The 16,455-nt window shown below is 52.5% G+C and overlaps 1 protein-coding gene across 22 annotated transcripts in view; it reads left to right on the plus strand.

Annotated features, from left to right (window-relative positions):
- The first annotated feature begins 1,089 nt into the window (after positions 1 to 1,089).
- BANP (BTG3 associated nuclear protein) overlaps positions 1,090 to 16,455 on the plus strand; it is a 121,724-nt gene continuing 106,358 nt past the window's right edge. For 10 of the 22 annotated variants that reach the window (XM_030819954.1, XM_030819985.1, XM_030819990.1 and 7 more), the window contains exon 1: positions 7,797 to 7,857. In XM_030819954.1, coding sequence (XP_030675814.1) covers positions 7,822 to 7,857 — 36 coding nt within the window. In that variant the 5' untranslated portion in view covers positions 7,797 to 7,821. Of the gene's footprint in view, positions 1,171 to 1,855; positions 1,949 to 2,021; positions 2,090 to 6,888; positions 7,332 to 7,796; positions 7,858 to 16,455 lie in introns of those variants that run through there. The other 12 variants (XM_030820051.1, XM_030820032.1, XM_030820045.1 and 9 more) reach the window with 7 other exon arrangements.

Consider the following 16,455-nt stretch of genomic DNA (forward strand, 5'->3'; position numbering starts at 1 on the left):
ACTTTGGGAATTTTTTCCTGTGATTACCCACAAACACACATTTGCACATTTATTCTACATAAAATATAACGTGTGCACATTCACGTCATCAGTTTGTTTTTTTTTTTGAGACAGAGTCTTGCTCTGTCGCCAGGCTGGAGTGCAGTGGCGCAATCTCGGCTCACTGCAACCTCCGACTCTCGGGCTCAAGCGATTCTCCTGCCTCAGCCTCCTGAGTAGTTGGGATTACAAGGCGCCCGCCACCACGCCCGGCATAATTTTGTATTTTTAGTAGAGACAGGGTTTCGCCATGTTGGCCAGGCTGGTCTCGACCGCTTTACCTCAGGTGTTCCGCCTGCCTTGGCCTCCCAAAGGGCTGGGATTACAGGCGTGAGCCACCGTGCCCGGCCGCCATCACTTATTTATATTATGTGTTACCTATAGGACTTATCTAAGACCATAATAATTGCCGCGTGTGCTAACTACCGCGTGCGTGCACTCAGGCCCCTCTGGATAGACCCTGGGGACCCCTGACCACTTATGTCTGGGAAAACGCCACCAAGCCCTCCGGAACCTCAGGGCAGGACCCGCCGCAGCAGCAGGTAGGACCCGCTGAGGGCGCACAGCCCACCTGAGAGATCGTTAACTACAAGTCCCAGCAACCCTTGGTGCGGGGACAGGACGGGCGACCGGAGTCCGGAGAGACTACAAGTCCCGGCAGGCATGGCCGAGACGCAGGGACTACGAGTCCCCGAATGCATGGCTCCTAGCTTGCGCAGGGCAACCTGGGAGGTGTAGTAGTTGAGGGAGCTAATGCCTATTCATTCCGTCTCAAAGAAGATGCAAATTCCTCAGACCGTCCACTGAGGTGATTTTTCTCACGCAGGCCATGGATATGGGCGAAAAACGGGGGGAAAAAAGCCCTGGGAAGCCGGTACCATCGCGGAAGAAGGCCGCCTGCGCATGCTCACCGGGAGGCCGAGCGGGAAAAGCGCGCGCAGCAGGCCTCTCTCTCGCAGGGGGGCCCCGCCCCCGGGCCCGCGCGCCCAGTGAGCCTGCGCGGAGGGCGGGAGCCGAGCGTCGCGGGGAGGGGCTCGCGGCGCCTGCGCAGAGCGGCGGCTTCTCTCGCGAGGACGGACGCCATTATCGCATCTCCCCGACAAACACCACGAGAATTCCGCAGCCCACACGGTAATTGCAGCTCCCGCAGCCGGTCGCGCCTCCGCCTCCCCCTTCCCGCGGGGCGAGAGCGAGAGCGAGATCTCCCTCCTCCCTCCTCCTCCCGCCCGCCGGGCCGCCCGCGCCGCAGCCCCGCTGCCGCCAACCGCCCGGGCAAGGCGACCGCCCCCCGGGCCCCGCTCCCCGTCCCCGGCCGCGCCCCGGAAGAGGGGCTCCCGCTTCCTCGCTTCTGCACCCCCGGCCCCGCCGCGCCCGGCGTCCGTTGAGCCGCGGCTGCCGCAGCCCGACCCGGGGGCCTCGCGCTCCCCACCTCTGTCCCGGGCCTCGCCCCGCGGGAAGGACCCGGAGCCACGGCGGGGAGACTGGAAAGGCCTATAACCGCTCCCGGGCTCTCCTGGGGACCAAAGTCTCCCAAGGGGGTCGCTTCTGCCAGCCAGGGGGGAGCGACAGGGATCGTTTTTATGTCTCCTCCGTGGCTGTGGACCGGAGCCCCATAGCCCAGGACTTGCACACGCAAGTCTCTGGCGAGGCAGCGGAAGGGGCGCTCTCGGGGCGACCGCAGACCTCGGCGAGGACCCCAGCCCGTCCCCCGAGGGGCCCCGATGAACGAGGACTTCGGGGTGCCCCCTCCCCAGCACGTTTGTGCGATTTCTGTGATCTAGTCCTTAAGAAAGGTGGCCGTTTTTTCTCCCCCTAGGATGCAGAAAGTAGATGACATTCCATCCACACTGTGTGAGCACATTGGAGAGACTGCCTTGATAGAGGACTGATGTTCCTCACTGATGAGATGGTAGGGGTTGTCTTGCTGTTGGAGAAACACATCATCCCTGAAGAACTGTGAGCAAGCGGAGCGAGTGTGGGCTTTGAAGGGTAGCGAGCTTGCACCCTGACCGGGGAGGGCTCGGGTCACACAGTTGTTGATGTGGAACAGGTAATTGCCCTGTTTGGAGTTGCCTGTTCTGCCCAGGAATGTACTCCAGGGCCTGATGGCGATGGCGGAACTCGCACTACAGTAAATAATTGATAAGAGGAGGCAGTTGTAGGGTCCACTTTTAGCTGGAAGTTCTTGGGGGACAGAAAAATAACTTGGAGTAGTGAGTGGTTCTGAGTAAGCTCAGGAAACATCAAATAAAAACTGGATCTGGTCATTTAACACGCAGCTCGCAGATATCCAGTGCTAGAAGAAAACACCAAAACCCGGTAAAATTATGTATGTAGGTCCACTTCCCGTGTCTGGCAATTAAAATAAGAATATATTCTTGCGATGTTGGATTCTGTCATCATTGGCGTTAATATTTTTATTGTTTGGAGATAGGGTTTCACTCTGTCCCCGAGGCTGGAGATAGGGTTTCACTCTGTCCCCGAGGCTGGAATGCAGTGTCGTGATCTTGGCTCACTGCAGCCTCGGCCTCCCTGGCTCAAGTGATCCTCCCACCGCAGCCTCCTGAGTAGCTTAGACCACAGACGCCACCACCCCTGGCTAATTTTTGTATTTTTAGTAGAGAGGGGATTTCGCCTTGTTGCCCAGCCTGGGGCTTTAATCTTTTTAAAAAAGAGCTTCCATTTGTGATTCCACGCTGCGTGGGGGCAGCTCAACATCTCGGGTGCTTCATGATGACCGGGGAGGCAGAGGCTGCCCCCACTTTATAGATGAGGTGATTAGGCCCGCAGACACTAAGGGACTTGCTCAGATTTGCAGAGCCAGGGTTCGAATTCAGTCTGTCTGAAGCCAGTGTTCTTAAAAAAAAAAAGGCCATATATTTAGTATTTTAATCAATATGATGTATACAATAGGAACGTCAATGAAAGACTTACAATGAAAAGCAATGGTCCCTGCCCCACCTCTCAGCCCCGTTCTTCAAAGAGGTTTCCATCTTGAGTGGTTTCTCTAGGTCATTCTCCACAGCAATAAGTAAGCTGATCCTGTTTATTTTTTTCTTGAGATAGGATCCCCAGATGTTGCCCAGGCCGTACTCGAACTCCTGAGCTCAAGTGGATCCTCAGACTCCTTAGTAGCCGTTAATACAGGTGTGAGTGACTGCACCTAGCTCTAAGCTGATACTTTGTTTTACACAGCCTTGACTCTGTTACGATGGGGTGATGGAGCCCTTCTGTCATATCCCACCTCTTCTATCCCCTGGACTGTCTGTGTTAGGCCTACGCAAATACTGTTCTCTTCACAGACAAATTGAGTGTTTCCCTTCCTGTACAGCGTGGTTTTTTCTGTTAGTCATGGCTTTTCTCTTGGCACTTTCTGTTCCCATCGACTCCTTATATTGTTTTAAATTTTCGAGGGTAGGGTCAGGTCCCCTTCCTCCTTCAGACCCTGTCCTTTTTCTCATCTGGATGGGTTAGCCTGCGCACGAGCCAACCTGATATTTTCCTTTCTTCTGGGGCGGGTGTGTTCAGGAATGTTTTCATCCCAGTTTTGTTCGTTTCCACAGGCACCCCTGGCAAGTGCTCTTCCTCCTTGTGGAGACCCGTCTCCCTCCCTGAACGCTCTTGGATCTTCTCTTTGGTGTTAATGGTGTTTTACCCTTGTGTGTGCTGAGGTGTGTGGATTCCTACGCCGGGGACTCTGACTCTGGTGCTTTGTCCTTCAGCTCTGGGAAGTTCTGGTGTTCTGTCTGAGAAGTTCTTCTCTCCAGCTTTGCTCTTCTGTCTTAGGAGTTCGTTTGTGGTGGACGTTCTGCATGGACCCCTGGAGTTGCGTCTTTATCCTTCCTTCTGTGTCTTGTTTTTCCTCATTTCTGGGAGAGGGCTTTAATACGTCTTCACAATCAAATTTTTAATTTCCAAGCGTGTATTTGTCTTGTTTCTTTTTCATGGTAGCATACTGTTTTACAAATGCCTTATCTCCATGACTCTATGGAAACTAGTAAGGATTCTTTTCAGTTCTCCTTTGTTCTGATTTCTTGTTTCCACTAATGTCACTTAAAAAAAAAGTGTTGGCTTCTTCCTCTGTATGGCACGTCCTCCTCAAATACTGATCTTTACTGTTGTCTGAGGCAGGAGGAAGCTGGCGGAGAGCCCCGGGTCTGTGGGGTGCTTTTGAAAGAGTCCATTTTCCCCTCGGGTGATTGGAGCCTGTCACCCTGGGACCTGGAGCACCAACTTGCAGATATTTTCTCTGGGCTGTTCCCGCTTCTTTAGGAAGGCCCCTTTGCTGGCCGTGGGGGAGTTAGCTCTCCTGTGCGGGACCGACTTGGCAGGTGTGGGTTTGTCCTGCCCGCAGGGCTCTGCGAGGCTTGGAGCCCCACGCCTGTGCCCCCGGTGCGTTCCTTCTGCCCTGATCGGGTCCTCTGCATCTGTCAGGAGTGTGTTCTTTCTTGTGGGTTTATAACACTCTATTAAAGATGGTGTTAATGGGGTGAGAGGAGGTCACCCGTGTGGCCAGTCACTCCCCTTGAGCAGGAATTTGCAAGCCTGTTCTACTCACTCCACCTTCCTGCTTCCTTGTGGCCTTGGTAATTGCCCACAGTCAACGGGATGAGGTGCCAAGCCACCGTTCCACAGCCGCCTCTGAATTGCAGTGTGTGCTGGTGGCTCTGGCCCTGTGGCCTTGGAGGGCTGCCAGCGTACCTGGGCAAGGCCCCGCAGACCCGTGTGGTAGCAAAGACCCTGACTTTGGCTCCTCGCTGGGTCAGCATGCCAAGTGGGCCGTCTGCCCTGCTGGGGTCCAGGAGGGCCTGCAGTGACGCAGTGGCGAGCGTACTGGGAGCATGATCTTGCTGCATGGTAGCTGACTGTCCCTGGGAAGTTGTGCGTAGTGCGGTGGGCTCTGTCTGCCAGAACCTTGCTAGCAGAGCAACCATCAGCGTCACTTGGGTATGGGTGAGAAATGCACTTTCAGGCCCCACCCAGGTTCTCATGCAGAATCAGACTGCAGCTTGGTCAGCTTTTAATTTTCAGGTAGTTTTTGACTTTACAGAAAAGATGCAAAAAATAACCAGGCATCCATATAAACTCCAGAAAGTTCACAGCATTATTGCCTAAATGACAGACCTTATTCGAACTTCGGTTTTGCACCAATGCCCTCTTGCTGTTTTGGGATCCCCTCCAGGACCTCACTGGTGGGGTGGCTGGTGCGTGTGGCTGCCATGTCTCCTTAATGTCCTTCTGTCTGATATTTACATAGTCACAAAGTATCTCCCCCAAGATACATGTCACAAAGGGAAAAATAAAACTGTAGCCTGTCGGTGGAAAAACCCAGCAGATCCTGTGTGAAGCAAGTGATCAGGGTAACACCATCAGTCATAAGACGTTGACACCAAGGACCCAGTGAGACACATCACTTCTCTGGCAGTGTTGCCAGAAATGCAGTCTCATCATGAGAAAATGCTGCACCCAACCTGAGGGATGCTCACCACAGTCCTGGCCAGTGCCTCTCAAAAGTGTCCGGGTCTTGAAAGACAGGGAGGCTCAGAATTTCCTGCAGGCGGGTGGCCAGGTGATGGGTGTACCCTGTGGGAAGGGCTTCCCACAACCTTGAGGGAGGTGAGGGAGTAGCAGGTTGGGGCTCCAGGCACAGATGCTGGGCGGTGGGCCTCTGTGGTCTTGCAGCTCCCCCGTCAGGTTTGTTAGCCTTTGGGTTTCTCATCTGCAATGATACTGTACAAATCCCAGAATCTCCGGTTACACGATTAAGTGATTGGCATGACGTGGCGTTGCAAGGCTGACTTGAAAATGACTGTGTACGCCGGGTGCGGTGGCTCACGCCTGTAATCCCAGCACTTTGGGAGGCCGAGGCGGGCGGATCACAAGGTCAGGAGATCGAGACCACGGTGAAACCCCGTCTCTACTAAAAATACAAAAAAAACTAGCCGGGCGTGGTGGTGGGCGCCTGTAGTCCCAGCTACTCGGAGAGGCTGAGGCAGGAGAATGGTGTGAACCCGGGAGGCGGAGCTTGCAGTGAGCCGAGATTGCACCACTGCACTCCAGCCTGGGCGACAGAGCGAGGCTCCTTCTCAAAAAAAAAAAGAAAATGACTGTGTAACTCACAGCACCAGTTTAGCCACTGCAATCTAGAGAAACTAAACGTTTCCTCGTTTTGAAGGAAAGACTTCTTGGGGAAAGTCAACTTGAGGGTCTCAATGGGAATGTCTGAAATGAAAGCTTTAGAAAGCGCTCCCTGTGCCTGAGGTAGATAAATGTCTGTGTTTTCTCTTCACACGGATGATGGTGGTGAAAGCAGGACATCATTTGACTTGGTCAGCAGAAGTGCTCTGAACCATCCGGAACTTTGGGGGCTGTGGGGAGGAGTTTCAGGAAGTTGAAAACAGTATTGGGTGGAATCACACTGTTGCAATTTGCTCTGAAAAAGCTACGCTTGTTTTGTTCTCAGCTGCACCTGGGGCCCTGCAGCCCCTGCAGGAGAAGAATGGGGCGAGCGATTGGTACGCGGCCTTCCCAGCCTGCAGAGCTGCCTGCTTTGGTTGTAATCGTAGGCAAGCTCAGCCTGCTTTGCTTGTAATCGTAGGCAAGCTCAGCCTGCTTTGCTTGTAATCGTAGGCAAGCTCAGGTTTCTGCGTCTGCACGTCCTGGTGGGCTTGCCTGGGACTCCCCTTTGTCTGTAGTACAACACTCCACTCTGCCTGACCCTTTGGAAGAGAGGATGTCTCCATCCTCAGGGAGTAGAGAAACACTCTCCCCTCCCTCCATCCTGACCCCCGTGCAGAGGATGAAGTGCCGTCCCAGAAGCCCCCTCTCTGGGGTCTCAGAGAGAGGAGCACCCCAGGGGCCTCCGTGGCAGGAGCCTGTGACTGTCTTTGGTTAAAATGTGCACGGAGTGTTAACTCCTAAGCTGCCAGCAGATGGTGTGTCGAGACACTGCGAAGTCACATGAACTTGATTCCTGTTGTGAAAGAACCGCTCTGCATCTTTGGCGTCTACACTTCGTCAACAACCATCCAATTTGATTCAACATTCTGGATCGTCAGCGTCCACGGTGGAGCAGACTCCAGGACTCGCTGCTCCCGTGGGAGGTGTCTCTCTGGGGAAGGGGTCAGTGGTGGTGGAGGATGGCGCAGTGCTCCAGTCGGAACCCACAGATTGGCAGCTTACAGCGTGGGAGCTGTGGAAGGACATATGGAGCGGAGGCGGCCGAGGAGGTGAAAGGCTGAGAGGAGGCTGCAGTGAAACACCTGAGGAAGGCTGGGCAGAATGGAGCGGGGGTGGGTATTGGCCGCAGTCACGTCCCTTCTGCTCGTCTGTGTCCACATTCTGTCGTGGTTGAGACCAGATCCTGTGTGGACCGGGTGGGCTGGTGTGGAGTCCTGTCAGGAGACCTGGGGCCGTTTTGAGCCAAGCCCACGGAGGCCTGCCGCGGGGCCCTGCACTGACAAACCTTTCGCTAATGACCAGTTACCTTCTGTGACTGAGAGAAGGCCATTGTGGCCTGTAGTGATTTTCCTTTTCCCTCGAGATGAAAAGTCATCAAATATCTGGAAGCAAAGCTTAATCTTCCTGAAAGTAGAAACGCGTTTGGATGGAGCCGGTGGGGGGAGAACTTGGTGCGCGCTTGGCATTTGTTTGCCGGTGTGAATGCGCTTCCCGTAAATACGGCAGAACGCCTTCACCTTTCACCAGATGACGCGGGGGGAATTGGGCCACGGTCCCTGCCGTCATCATGGCATGCTGCAAGCTCCGTGGGCGGTGGAGGCCATGATGCGGACAACCCCTGCTGCCGCGTATCCTCAAGTGAGCTCAGCTCCTGTGTCGGTGGGAGCTGGGGGTGGGTCCCTGAGCAGAGTGCTGCCACTGGCAGCCTGCGTTTTGTGCCGAAATGCTTCCCTGAGATTCAAGAAGTTCGCACCCTACGTGTTTTTAGAAGGCTGGGTGCCCTGTTTCCCAGCCAACAGTTGTGGCTGTCAGTGGGCAAACACAGTTTGCAATAGTTGGCCTGTTGTCCTTTAATTTCTGGTTCTCCTCTTTGTGGTGTAGGTCATGTTAGGTGATGGTCCTTGGTCATTTGTGCCACGTTCCCTCATGTTCTTGAACTCTGAGTCCCTAGAAACTGACGTTGGTCTTATTTTGAGTGCATTATTTTTCAGACTTTGGGTCTGAACCCAAATCAGTTGAGTGGGCCATGGCCAGCGTTAAGAATACTGGATAAAATGGAGTGTGCCTTGGATAAAAGGAGCATGATTCGGAGTGGCTAAGGGGTAGGTATCGACTCAGGAAGCTTGCAGTGATGACTGTATGAACTTCTTATCGTAGGCCCCAGTCAAGAGTGTGGAAACCACTCTTCTGTGATGTGTGTCTACTAGCGGATGGTTACGCACAGCATTTGACTGAATTTGGGTAACTCTGGATGTAGTGTATAAAGTGTGTTTTAAAAGACCATTCACTGGGTCAGGCATGGTGGCCCAAAGCTCCCAGTGCTTTGGGAGGCGGAAGCTGGAGGATCACTTGAGCCCAGGAATTGGAGGCTGCAAGGCTGCAGTGAGCCATGATTGCGCCACTGCACTCCAGCCTGGGCAGCAGAGTGAGACCCTGTCTCAAGAAAAAACAAACAAAACTCTTCCCCTTAAGCCACTTGCTTAGAGGTGGCTGTAGTTGACTGTGTGGCCTCTCGTCCAAGTTGATTTTAATCTCTGTGGAGATCAGACTGATAACCTCGCAGTAGAAAACCCACCGGTGAGCTCAGCGGCACAAACTCACAGCCCAGCAGTGTTTGCAGAGGGGAAGGCCCGGAATGTGTGGAGGCTTTGGGGTCCATTCTTTGCAGACAGACAGAATTGTCATGGGGGAGGGAGAACCTTGCGGGGCCTTGGGAGTGAGGGGAGCAACCTCAGCATGATGTTCGCACGTACACTGGGGACTGGGTGGTGACACCATGCACGCCCACGAGGGTGGAGATCTTTGTGGAGTTCACCAATGGATCCCAAAGGCCCAGAACGGGATGGCACGCTTTTCTGTGAGGGGTCAGAGTGTGTTTCTGGCCGTGTGGGGCGTGGGATGTGTCGTGCCACTGTGAAGCCACTCGACTCTGCTGTTGTGCTGAGAAGCAGGCAGCTTGTTTGCGGACACTGACATTTGACTTCTATGTGATTTTCTCATCATGAAATAGGATTATTTTGTTATTTTTCTGTTTTAAAATGTAAAACCCATTCCTGGCTCACAGGCTGCATAGAAGCAGGTGGAGAGCTGGGCTGGGTTGTGGGCCCTCACGTGCCATCCCCTGACCTAGAGTGTGTTTACCCTGGGAAGGAATAAGACGAGGTTGTGTAGAGAGGCAGTGGCTGGAGGGGGCGAGGCCTGGGCCCTGCACAGAGGAGCTGAGGTGTGAGGCTGCCAGCGACGGAGGCGGCTGACCAGGCTTGGTACTAGGAGGCTCTCCGGGGAGGGGGCCCCCTGGAGGAACAGCGCTGGCCTCAGCCACAGAAGGGCTTGGCGGCCATGGTCTTCCTGCTGCAGCCCGTGTGGTTTTGGGAGGGACGCACGGAGCATTGGGGGACAAAGAGAGGGTCAGATCGGAGTGTGTGTGGCAGAGGGGCGATGCCACCCTTCAGAGCAATGGGTGCCAGGGTACTCAGTGAGAGCCCAGGTCCCAGGTGAGGGGGTGGGCCGAGGGGGAGTCAGAGAGGGAGGAGCCTCGGGATGCGGAAGGGCGAGAGCAGGACGATGAGGGCGGGGCTGCAGGGAGGTGGCCGGGACTCCTGGTGGTGTTCTTGGGGAGAAAGATAACAGGGAAGTGAGGAGGGTTCAGCTGTGGAAGTGCTGGGGTGGCTGATCGAGTGACCATGGCGTAGACGGGGTTGAAACCCTGGACCGAAGAAAGTGCCGGGGAGAGGTCAACGCAGGAGATGGAGACCCGGGGGTGACAAGTGTCCCTGGCACCCCCTACCCCCCCAAGAGATGGTCCCCAGGGGCACCTTCACTGGGGGCTGGCCCTCATGCACACCAGCCGAACCCCCTGCCCACCTGGGGGCTTCTGGGGCAGAGCAGAGGCCCCGCGGACCCTGAGGATGGCCACAGGGAGGGGAGATGCGAAACACTGGCCGAGTGCAGGTGCTCACGCAGCCAGGAGCTTGCTTGTGGGGCTCTTGTGTGACACCTGGGAGATGAATTTCAGTCTGATGGTGGATCTGGACCCAGATGGCTTGCTTGGGATTCAGCAGCGAGTGGGAAGAGCCACACTTGAGGATGGGCTTGGGTGAGGGTTTGGAATGTGTTTGAAGAGTTTGGCAGGCAAGGATTTGGTGGTAGCAGGTGGGGCACATCGTGTATTGGCAGGGTTTTGTTATTTTTATCCTAAAGACATACTTATTTGCAAACCTTTTATTTTGAAACAGTTTGAGATGTATACATATGTGGCAGAGATAGCATAGGGAGTGCCTTTGTGCCTGGTACCCAGTTTCTCCCGTTGCTAACAAGACACAAGTTCACGGCACAGTGTTGGGTGTGCCTCGGCCAACACAGCAGATGAGCTGTTACACGAAATCAGTGATTCTGCTCTGATAAAACGGAAAGTCCACGGAAAGCACTTTCGTTGTATTTTGAAGTTGGGTGATTGTTGAGGGATTATTTGAGTTGCTAGTTGAACTAGCTGCTTTTTTCATGGAACACTATAAAAGAATAATTGACAAATTATTGACATTTCTTACTAAATGAATGAAGTTAGCCTGTCACCTCAAAGAAGTCAACTAACAGTGTTTGTTGCCAGTGATAAAATTTGAGCTGTCAGGTGAAGTTGGAATTTTGGAAAGTTTGTCTCTGCCACCGTGAGCCCGAGAGCTCCCAGTAAAGAGGATGCCAGTGCTAATGCTGATGAACCGTGTGCTTTTGATATTACAGACTGAACAACATTTGCAGGAGCTGCCTGACTCAGTGAACCAGCGTTTTCCAGATGACTGATGCAGGATCATGCCTGGGTAAAAGATCCATTTAGAGTCCAAGTCAAGCCAATGGATTTTAAAGCCATAAAGTGCAGAAGCTCATGGATACAGTTCAGATTCCATATTGCAAACAGCCTTTAAGGAAAAATGAAACACACTTGTTGCGTTTTCGTGTGGTGTTAAAGAAGAATCTCCACAATTATCTGAAGAGGCTTTTAGAATATTTTTCCCTTATCTAACTGCATCTCCTTGTAAGGCTGCATTTTATTTTATTTTTTCGTACTTTTTGTAGAGACAGGGTTTTGCCTTGTTGCCCGGGTTTGTCTCGAACTCCTGGACTCACAGAATCTGCCCCCCGGGCCTCCCAAAGTGCTGGGATTACAGGCGTGAGCCACTTCGCCTGGCGAGGCTGCGTTTTTGTCATATGCATCGACCAAAACAACGTATCAGAGCAGACCACAAGTGGAAGCAGATAGGAAACTCTGGTTGTTTTCAATTAAGCCGGGCATTAGGGATTTGTAAACATGTACAACAATATCCCTCTTCTCACTGAGGTTTTGTTGTTCTTTGGAAGCTATAGTTATTTTTCATAAAACATGTTTTGTATATACTATGAATGTTTGTCCCCTTTGAAACTCGTGTTGAAAGTTGATCCCCAGTGTCACAGTATTAAGAGGTGGGTCTATTAAGAGGTGATGGGATCACGAGGGCTCAGCCCTCAGGAATGCGTTAGTGCGTTTATAGACTAATGGGCTCTCCTTGTGGTGGGTTAGTGGTCATGACAGGGGGTCTGTTCTAAAAGCCAGTTTGGGTGTCTCTCATATCCCCACCAGCAGGAAGGCACTCCCCAGATGGGGCCCCTGGACCTTGGACTTCTCAGCCTCCTGAACTATAAGAAATACATTTCTTAGGGTGGGTGCAGTGGCTCATGCCTGTAATCCCAGCACTTTGGGAGGATGAGGCGGGTGGATTACCTGAGGTCTGGAGTTCAAGACCAGCCTGACCAACGTGGTGAAACGCTGTCTCTACTAAAAATACAAAAAATTAGCCTGGTGCAGTGGCGTGCGCCCGTAATCCCAGCTACTCTGGAGGCTGAGGCAGGAGAATCACTTGAACCCGGGAGGTGGAGGTTGCAGTGAGCCGAGATCATGCCACTACACTCCAGTCTGGGCTACAGAGCGAGACTTGGTCTCAAAAAACAAAAAAAACAAAAAAGAAACACATCATTTCTTTCCTTTATGTAAGAAATTACCAGTCTCAGATATTCAGTTATAGCAACAGAAAATGGAGTAAGACAGCGTTAATATGTAATGTGTTGATTTGTATGATTTTTACATGAATTAACAAATATTCAAACATTTTTTGTTCTAATTTCAAATATGGTAAATATTGATAGGTATAATCTATACAAGTGCAAGCTCTTCAGGACCCTCAGTAGTTTTAGGGTGGTGAAGAGGACCCTGAGGCCAGAAGGTCAGAACTACTGCCTTAGAGCCTACACGCTTCTTAAGATGCGTCCCTAGAAATTATGCGTGCTCAGGTGAAATTATGCATGCTAATATGTTCGGGTTTGGAATTTGACCACTCACTTACAAATTTGAATTTTTCCTCCCTTTCCCCGGCAAGCACACATTTGAAGGGCCATCTTAAAGAAAAAGCAGTGTTGCCCGAATGACCCCAAGAGTAAATGGGAGCTGTCGGGAGAAGTGTTCTTGCTTCTTTCTGATTTCCCGCCTATCTAGCATCCGGTCAGTCATCTATAGTTTTCTTTCCCGTTATTTCCCATCTCATTCTTGTACGTTCCACTTCAGACTGATTGAGGGCAAAAGAAGTAAGCTGAGAGTTTTTCACATGTCTCAGTTTAATAAAAATTGACTTCTTCGTGTCAGTTCATCCTGCCTTTCTCATTATTTCTTTGTTTCTAGACTTACATCCCGAGAGGATTTGACTAAAAGGAACGATTAATTTCATGGCAGTTTTCTCGTTGCGGGAGATTTAGCTTTTTACCAGGTACCACTTAGTCTCGTCTTTAAGTGGGAGTTCCTGTCCTAATTTTTATGGCTCTTTGGACTTGCCATTCCAACTCAGGTGGCCTGGGAGTCTCCACACGGAAGTCATCCGAGGAGAAGGGCGCTAGGACGAGCTGGGGACGGGCTGGGAGCTTGGTGGCCGTGGTCCCTCGTCGTCACTTTACCGTCTCAAGCGTCTTCTCTCCCTGGTCGCACGCACTGTGAGCTTATTGTTCTGGGCGTTCCCCTCCCTTAGTTCCCGAGTGCAGTGCAGGCCAGGCCCTGTGCTAACTTTTTACAGCAGGGAATATACTCAGTTCATATTTTTGTCATCTGTAAAGTGAGGTAGGCCCCTTCAAGACATGTAAGGAGTATCTGTGGCTGTGGAATGCATCTTTTTAGACTGGCCGCTCTGTCTGGATCTGGTCACGGGTAGGTGCTGTGATTCACACCATGTCAGAGCCCCGCTCTGGGAGGTGACACATCTGGGCTATATTGTTCCACTTCCTGTGGAAATAACTGCGTCCAAATCAGATGCAGCCTTAGGGCTTTTCTTAAGGGTTGTTAGAAGAAACAGCTCTATGAAGAATGTGTGCCCTAAAAATACTGACGGGAAAAAACCCATTATGTTGTATCACCCCTAATGATGCATGTGATGCGGCTTAGGTGCGACGGAGAAGATCCTGGTGTTGAAGGAAGCCCTAGTGTTGGGCACAGGAAGCGTGGCTTAACTTTTCTTGCTGCCGTTTTTCATGTGACACTGATAATCTATGGCAGTTTGCTTTTTGACTGTTAAAGCCAAGTTTTATGCTCAGTTACAGTGGGTTTCCTTTTATTCTTCCTTTAATGGCTTTGTGGTTTTGTTTTATGGGTGTCCAATATTTTTGAAATAGTAATAGCAAAATTAAATACCTTTGCAGCTGTCTGCTTCACCTGATGACCAGCTGCCGTTAGCCTTTGCTGACAGTGGATTGGCACTGTTCATCAGACGTGTCAATCACACTGATTCCACATTCATGAACTGAGTAGTTAGATTAGTAACTTTATAGCACAGTCCTTGTTGAAATCAGGACGTGGGTACAACACACTTTGAAAACCTTAATCCATGGTTTTTAAATAGAATTTCTGACGTTCATCATTGTGCATTGGGGAATGACATCAGTGGTGTGTTCTCACTGGACTCATCACAAACGTATTCACTGGGTGCTGTGCAGGCCAGGCCTGGTGCCCAGCTGTGAACACAGCCATGCCAATTCCTGCCCCCGTGAAGCTCACCGTCTAGCAGGAGACGCTAAGCAAGAGAAACCTTTCAGATGTGTAGTGAGTCAGACAGTAGAGCAAGAAAGGCTGCTGTGCAGGTCACTTTTGCTGAGGCGTCCAGGAGGCGTGCAGGGGCGGCCAGCTCCACAGTAGCACCCCGAGCTGGGTGTATCACTGAGGAGCACGGGGAGGCCCAAATGCAGGGGCCAAGTGAGCGTGGCGGGGAGGAGAGCCCGAGGGGCTGCAGAGGGCCCGTGAGATGGGAAAGCCTTGGAGGGCTTAGAGCAGATGAGGGGCATAGCCTGGCACGTGTTTTTATGTGACGCCTTGAGCGCTCTTGATCGTGATCACAGCAGAGGTGCAGGTGACAGTGAGATGGCTGCATGTGAGCCAGGTCTGAGGGGCGGCCTGGGTCCAGGTTGGGAGTGCCGGGCTGGGAAGACGAGGCTAGATCAGGGCGAAGGAGAGGAGAACCCAGGAGGACTGAGGTTTTGGCCTGAGCATCTGGGAAGTGGGTGTTGCCTTAAATTGAGGTAGAAAGTATGGGAAAAGCAGATTGGTTTGGGGTGGGTGCCAGGAGCTCAGTTTGGACGTGTTAGAATTGAGACAATCCCTTAGGGGAGGCGCCTAGTAGGTGGTGTGCTGTGTGGCCCTGGAGTTCACGTGCAAGGTCTGAGCTGGCAGGGTGATATGCGCCATCGGCGTGGAGATGTATCTAAAGCCACAGACTGATGAGCCGCTGGGTCAGTGCTGAGCAGAGGTCCCAGGGCTGTGCCCTGGGCGTGCATCCTCAAGTCAGGAAGTGGATGTGGGACCAGCAGAGAGACAGAGGAGTGGGGGCCGGGCAGGGAGGACAGCATGGGGAGGAGCCGGAATGAGCCCAGTCAGGCCCTGTGGTGGGGAGAGTGGGGGCAGCATCTGGGCTGGAGCAGTTTTGGGCGAGTAACTGAGTGACAGCCCTACGGGTGGGATCTGGAGGGGATGTGAGCACCGAAAATGGAGACCGCAAGTACAGGCGGGGCTTCTGAGGAATTTTATCTGAAAGGGAACAGAGAAATGGGGCTGGGGCTGGAGAGGCAGGAGGGAGGGCGGCAGCGTGGGGGGAGGGTGTGCGAGGGTGATGCTGAGGGACCAGGGAGGGGTGCTGACTGGGTGTGGGGCACGTGCCCGAGGAGGCAGGAGTGCGCATTCTTGGGAAGTGAGAGGGAGGAGAGCAGGTTCACCCACTGAGCCAGAGGCACAGAGGGTCCAGGAGCAGGGGAGAGTTCACAGGGCTGGGCAGGGCTGGGCAGGGCTGGGCGGGGCCCGTGGCATCAGGCGCAGCTGAGGTTGATTGGATGTGGATTCTCTCCCCATCCCTGCCCGGATGTGTGGGTTCCCATGCCTTGGTGGCTGAGAGGTGGATTTAAGGCCGGGTTAAAGATGGTTCTGTAAAGTTTGTCAAGATTTGATGTAGTTGGCCTCATCTGTAGACACGTCGCTTTGTTTTAGAAACAGTTTCGCAGGTAATAAATAAGTAAGGCCTATGGAATAAGGCCTATGGAAAGCTCAGCAGCCCAGGAGGGCAGAGTGGACAGGAGAGTGGGGCTCGCGCAGTTGGAGCGTCCCTGCTCTGGGTAGCCTGAGGTTTGCTGTTTGTCATCCCCGACTGTCTTGTATGTGTTTGCACACATGGACAGATGACCACACGTGGACACCATGTTTAGGAAGCAGAACTGGGATCATATCGTCCACACCGCGGTGCAACTTTCCATTTGTATGCCTTCCTCTCGCTGTCATATTCTGGAGATCTTTCCATTTTGGTGCATGTAATTAAATCAGTCTCATCCCTGTGAATGACTTTGTGGTGTCTGGCAGTCTGGATGGGCATGGATTCTTCACCACTCCTGTTCTACTGGACATTCAGGGTGTTACTCTGGGCTGTAGGCCCTGCTTTCCCATATGCGCCCTGAGCCCTGCATCTCTTGGTGGACTCGATAGGGTTCTGAATAGTCGTCACAGTAAGAGACTTGCTTGAGCATTAGTCTCAGTCCAGCTGTTTTATTGTATTAAGACTGGACTATCCCCAGGACTTCTGAGAAATGGCAAATTTAATTTGCCAAAATAGCAACCACAGGCATTGCTGTGTTCCAGTTTTCTTGGGCTTGTTGCCCTAGTTTTTTCTATTGAAATCTTTACTGTTAGCAGAA

The sequence above is a fragment of the Nomascus leucogenys genome, chromosome 2, assembly GCF_006542625.1.
Source record: "Nomascus leucogenys isolate Asia chromosome 2, Asia_NLE_v1, whole genome shotgun sequence".
Classification (NCBI taxonomy): Eukaryota; Metazoa; Chordata; class Mammalia; order Primates; family Hylobatidae; genus Nomascus; species Nomascus leucogenys.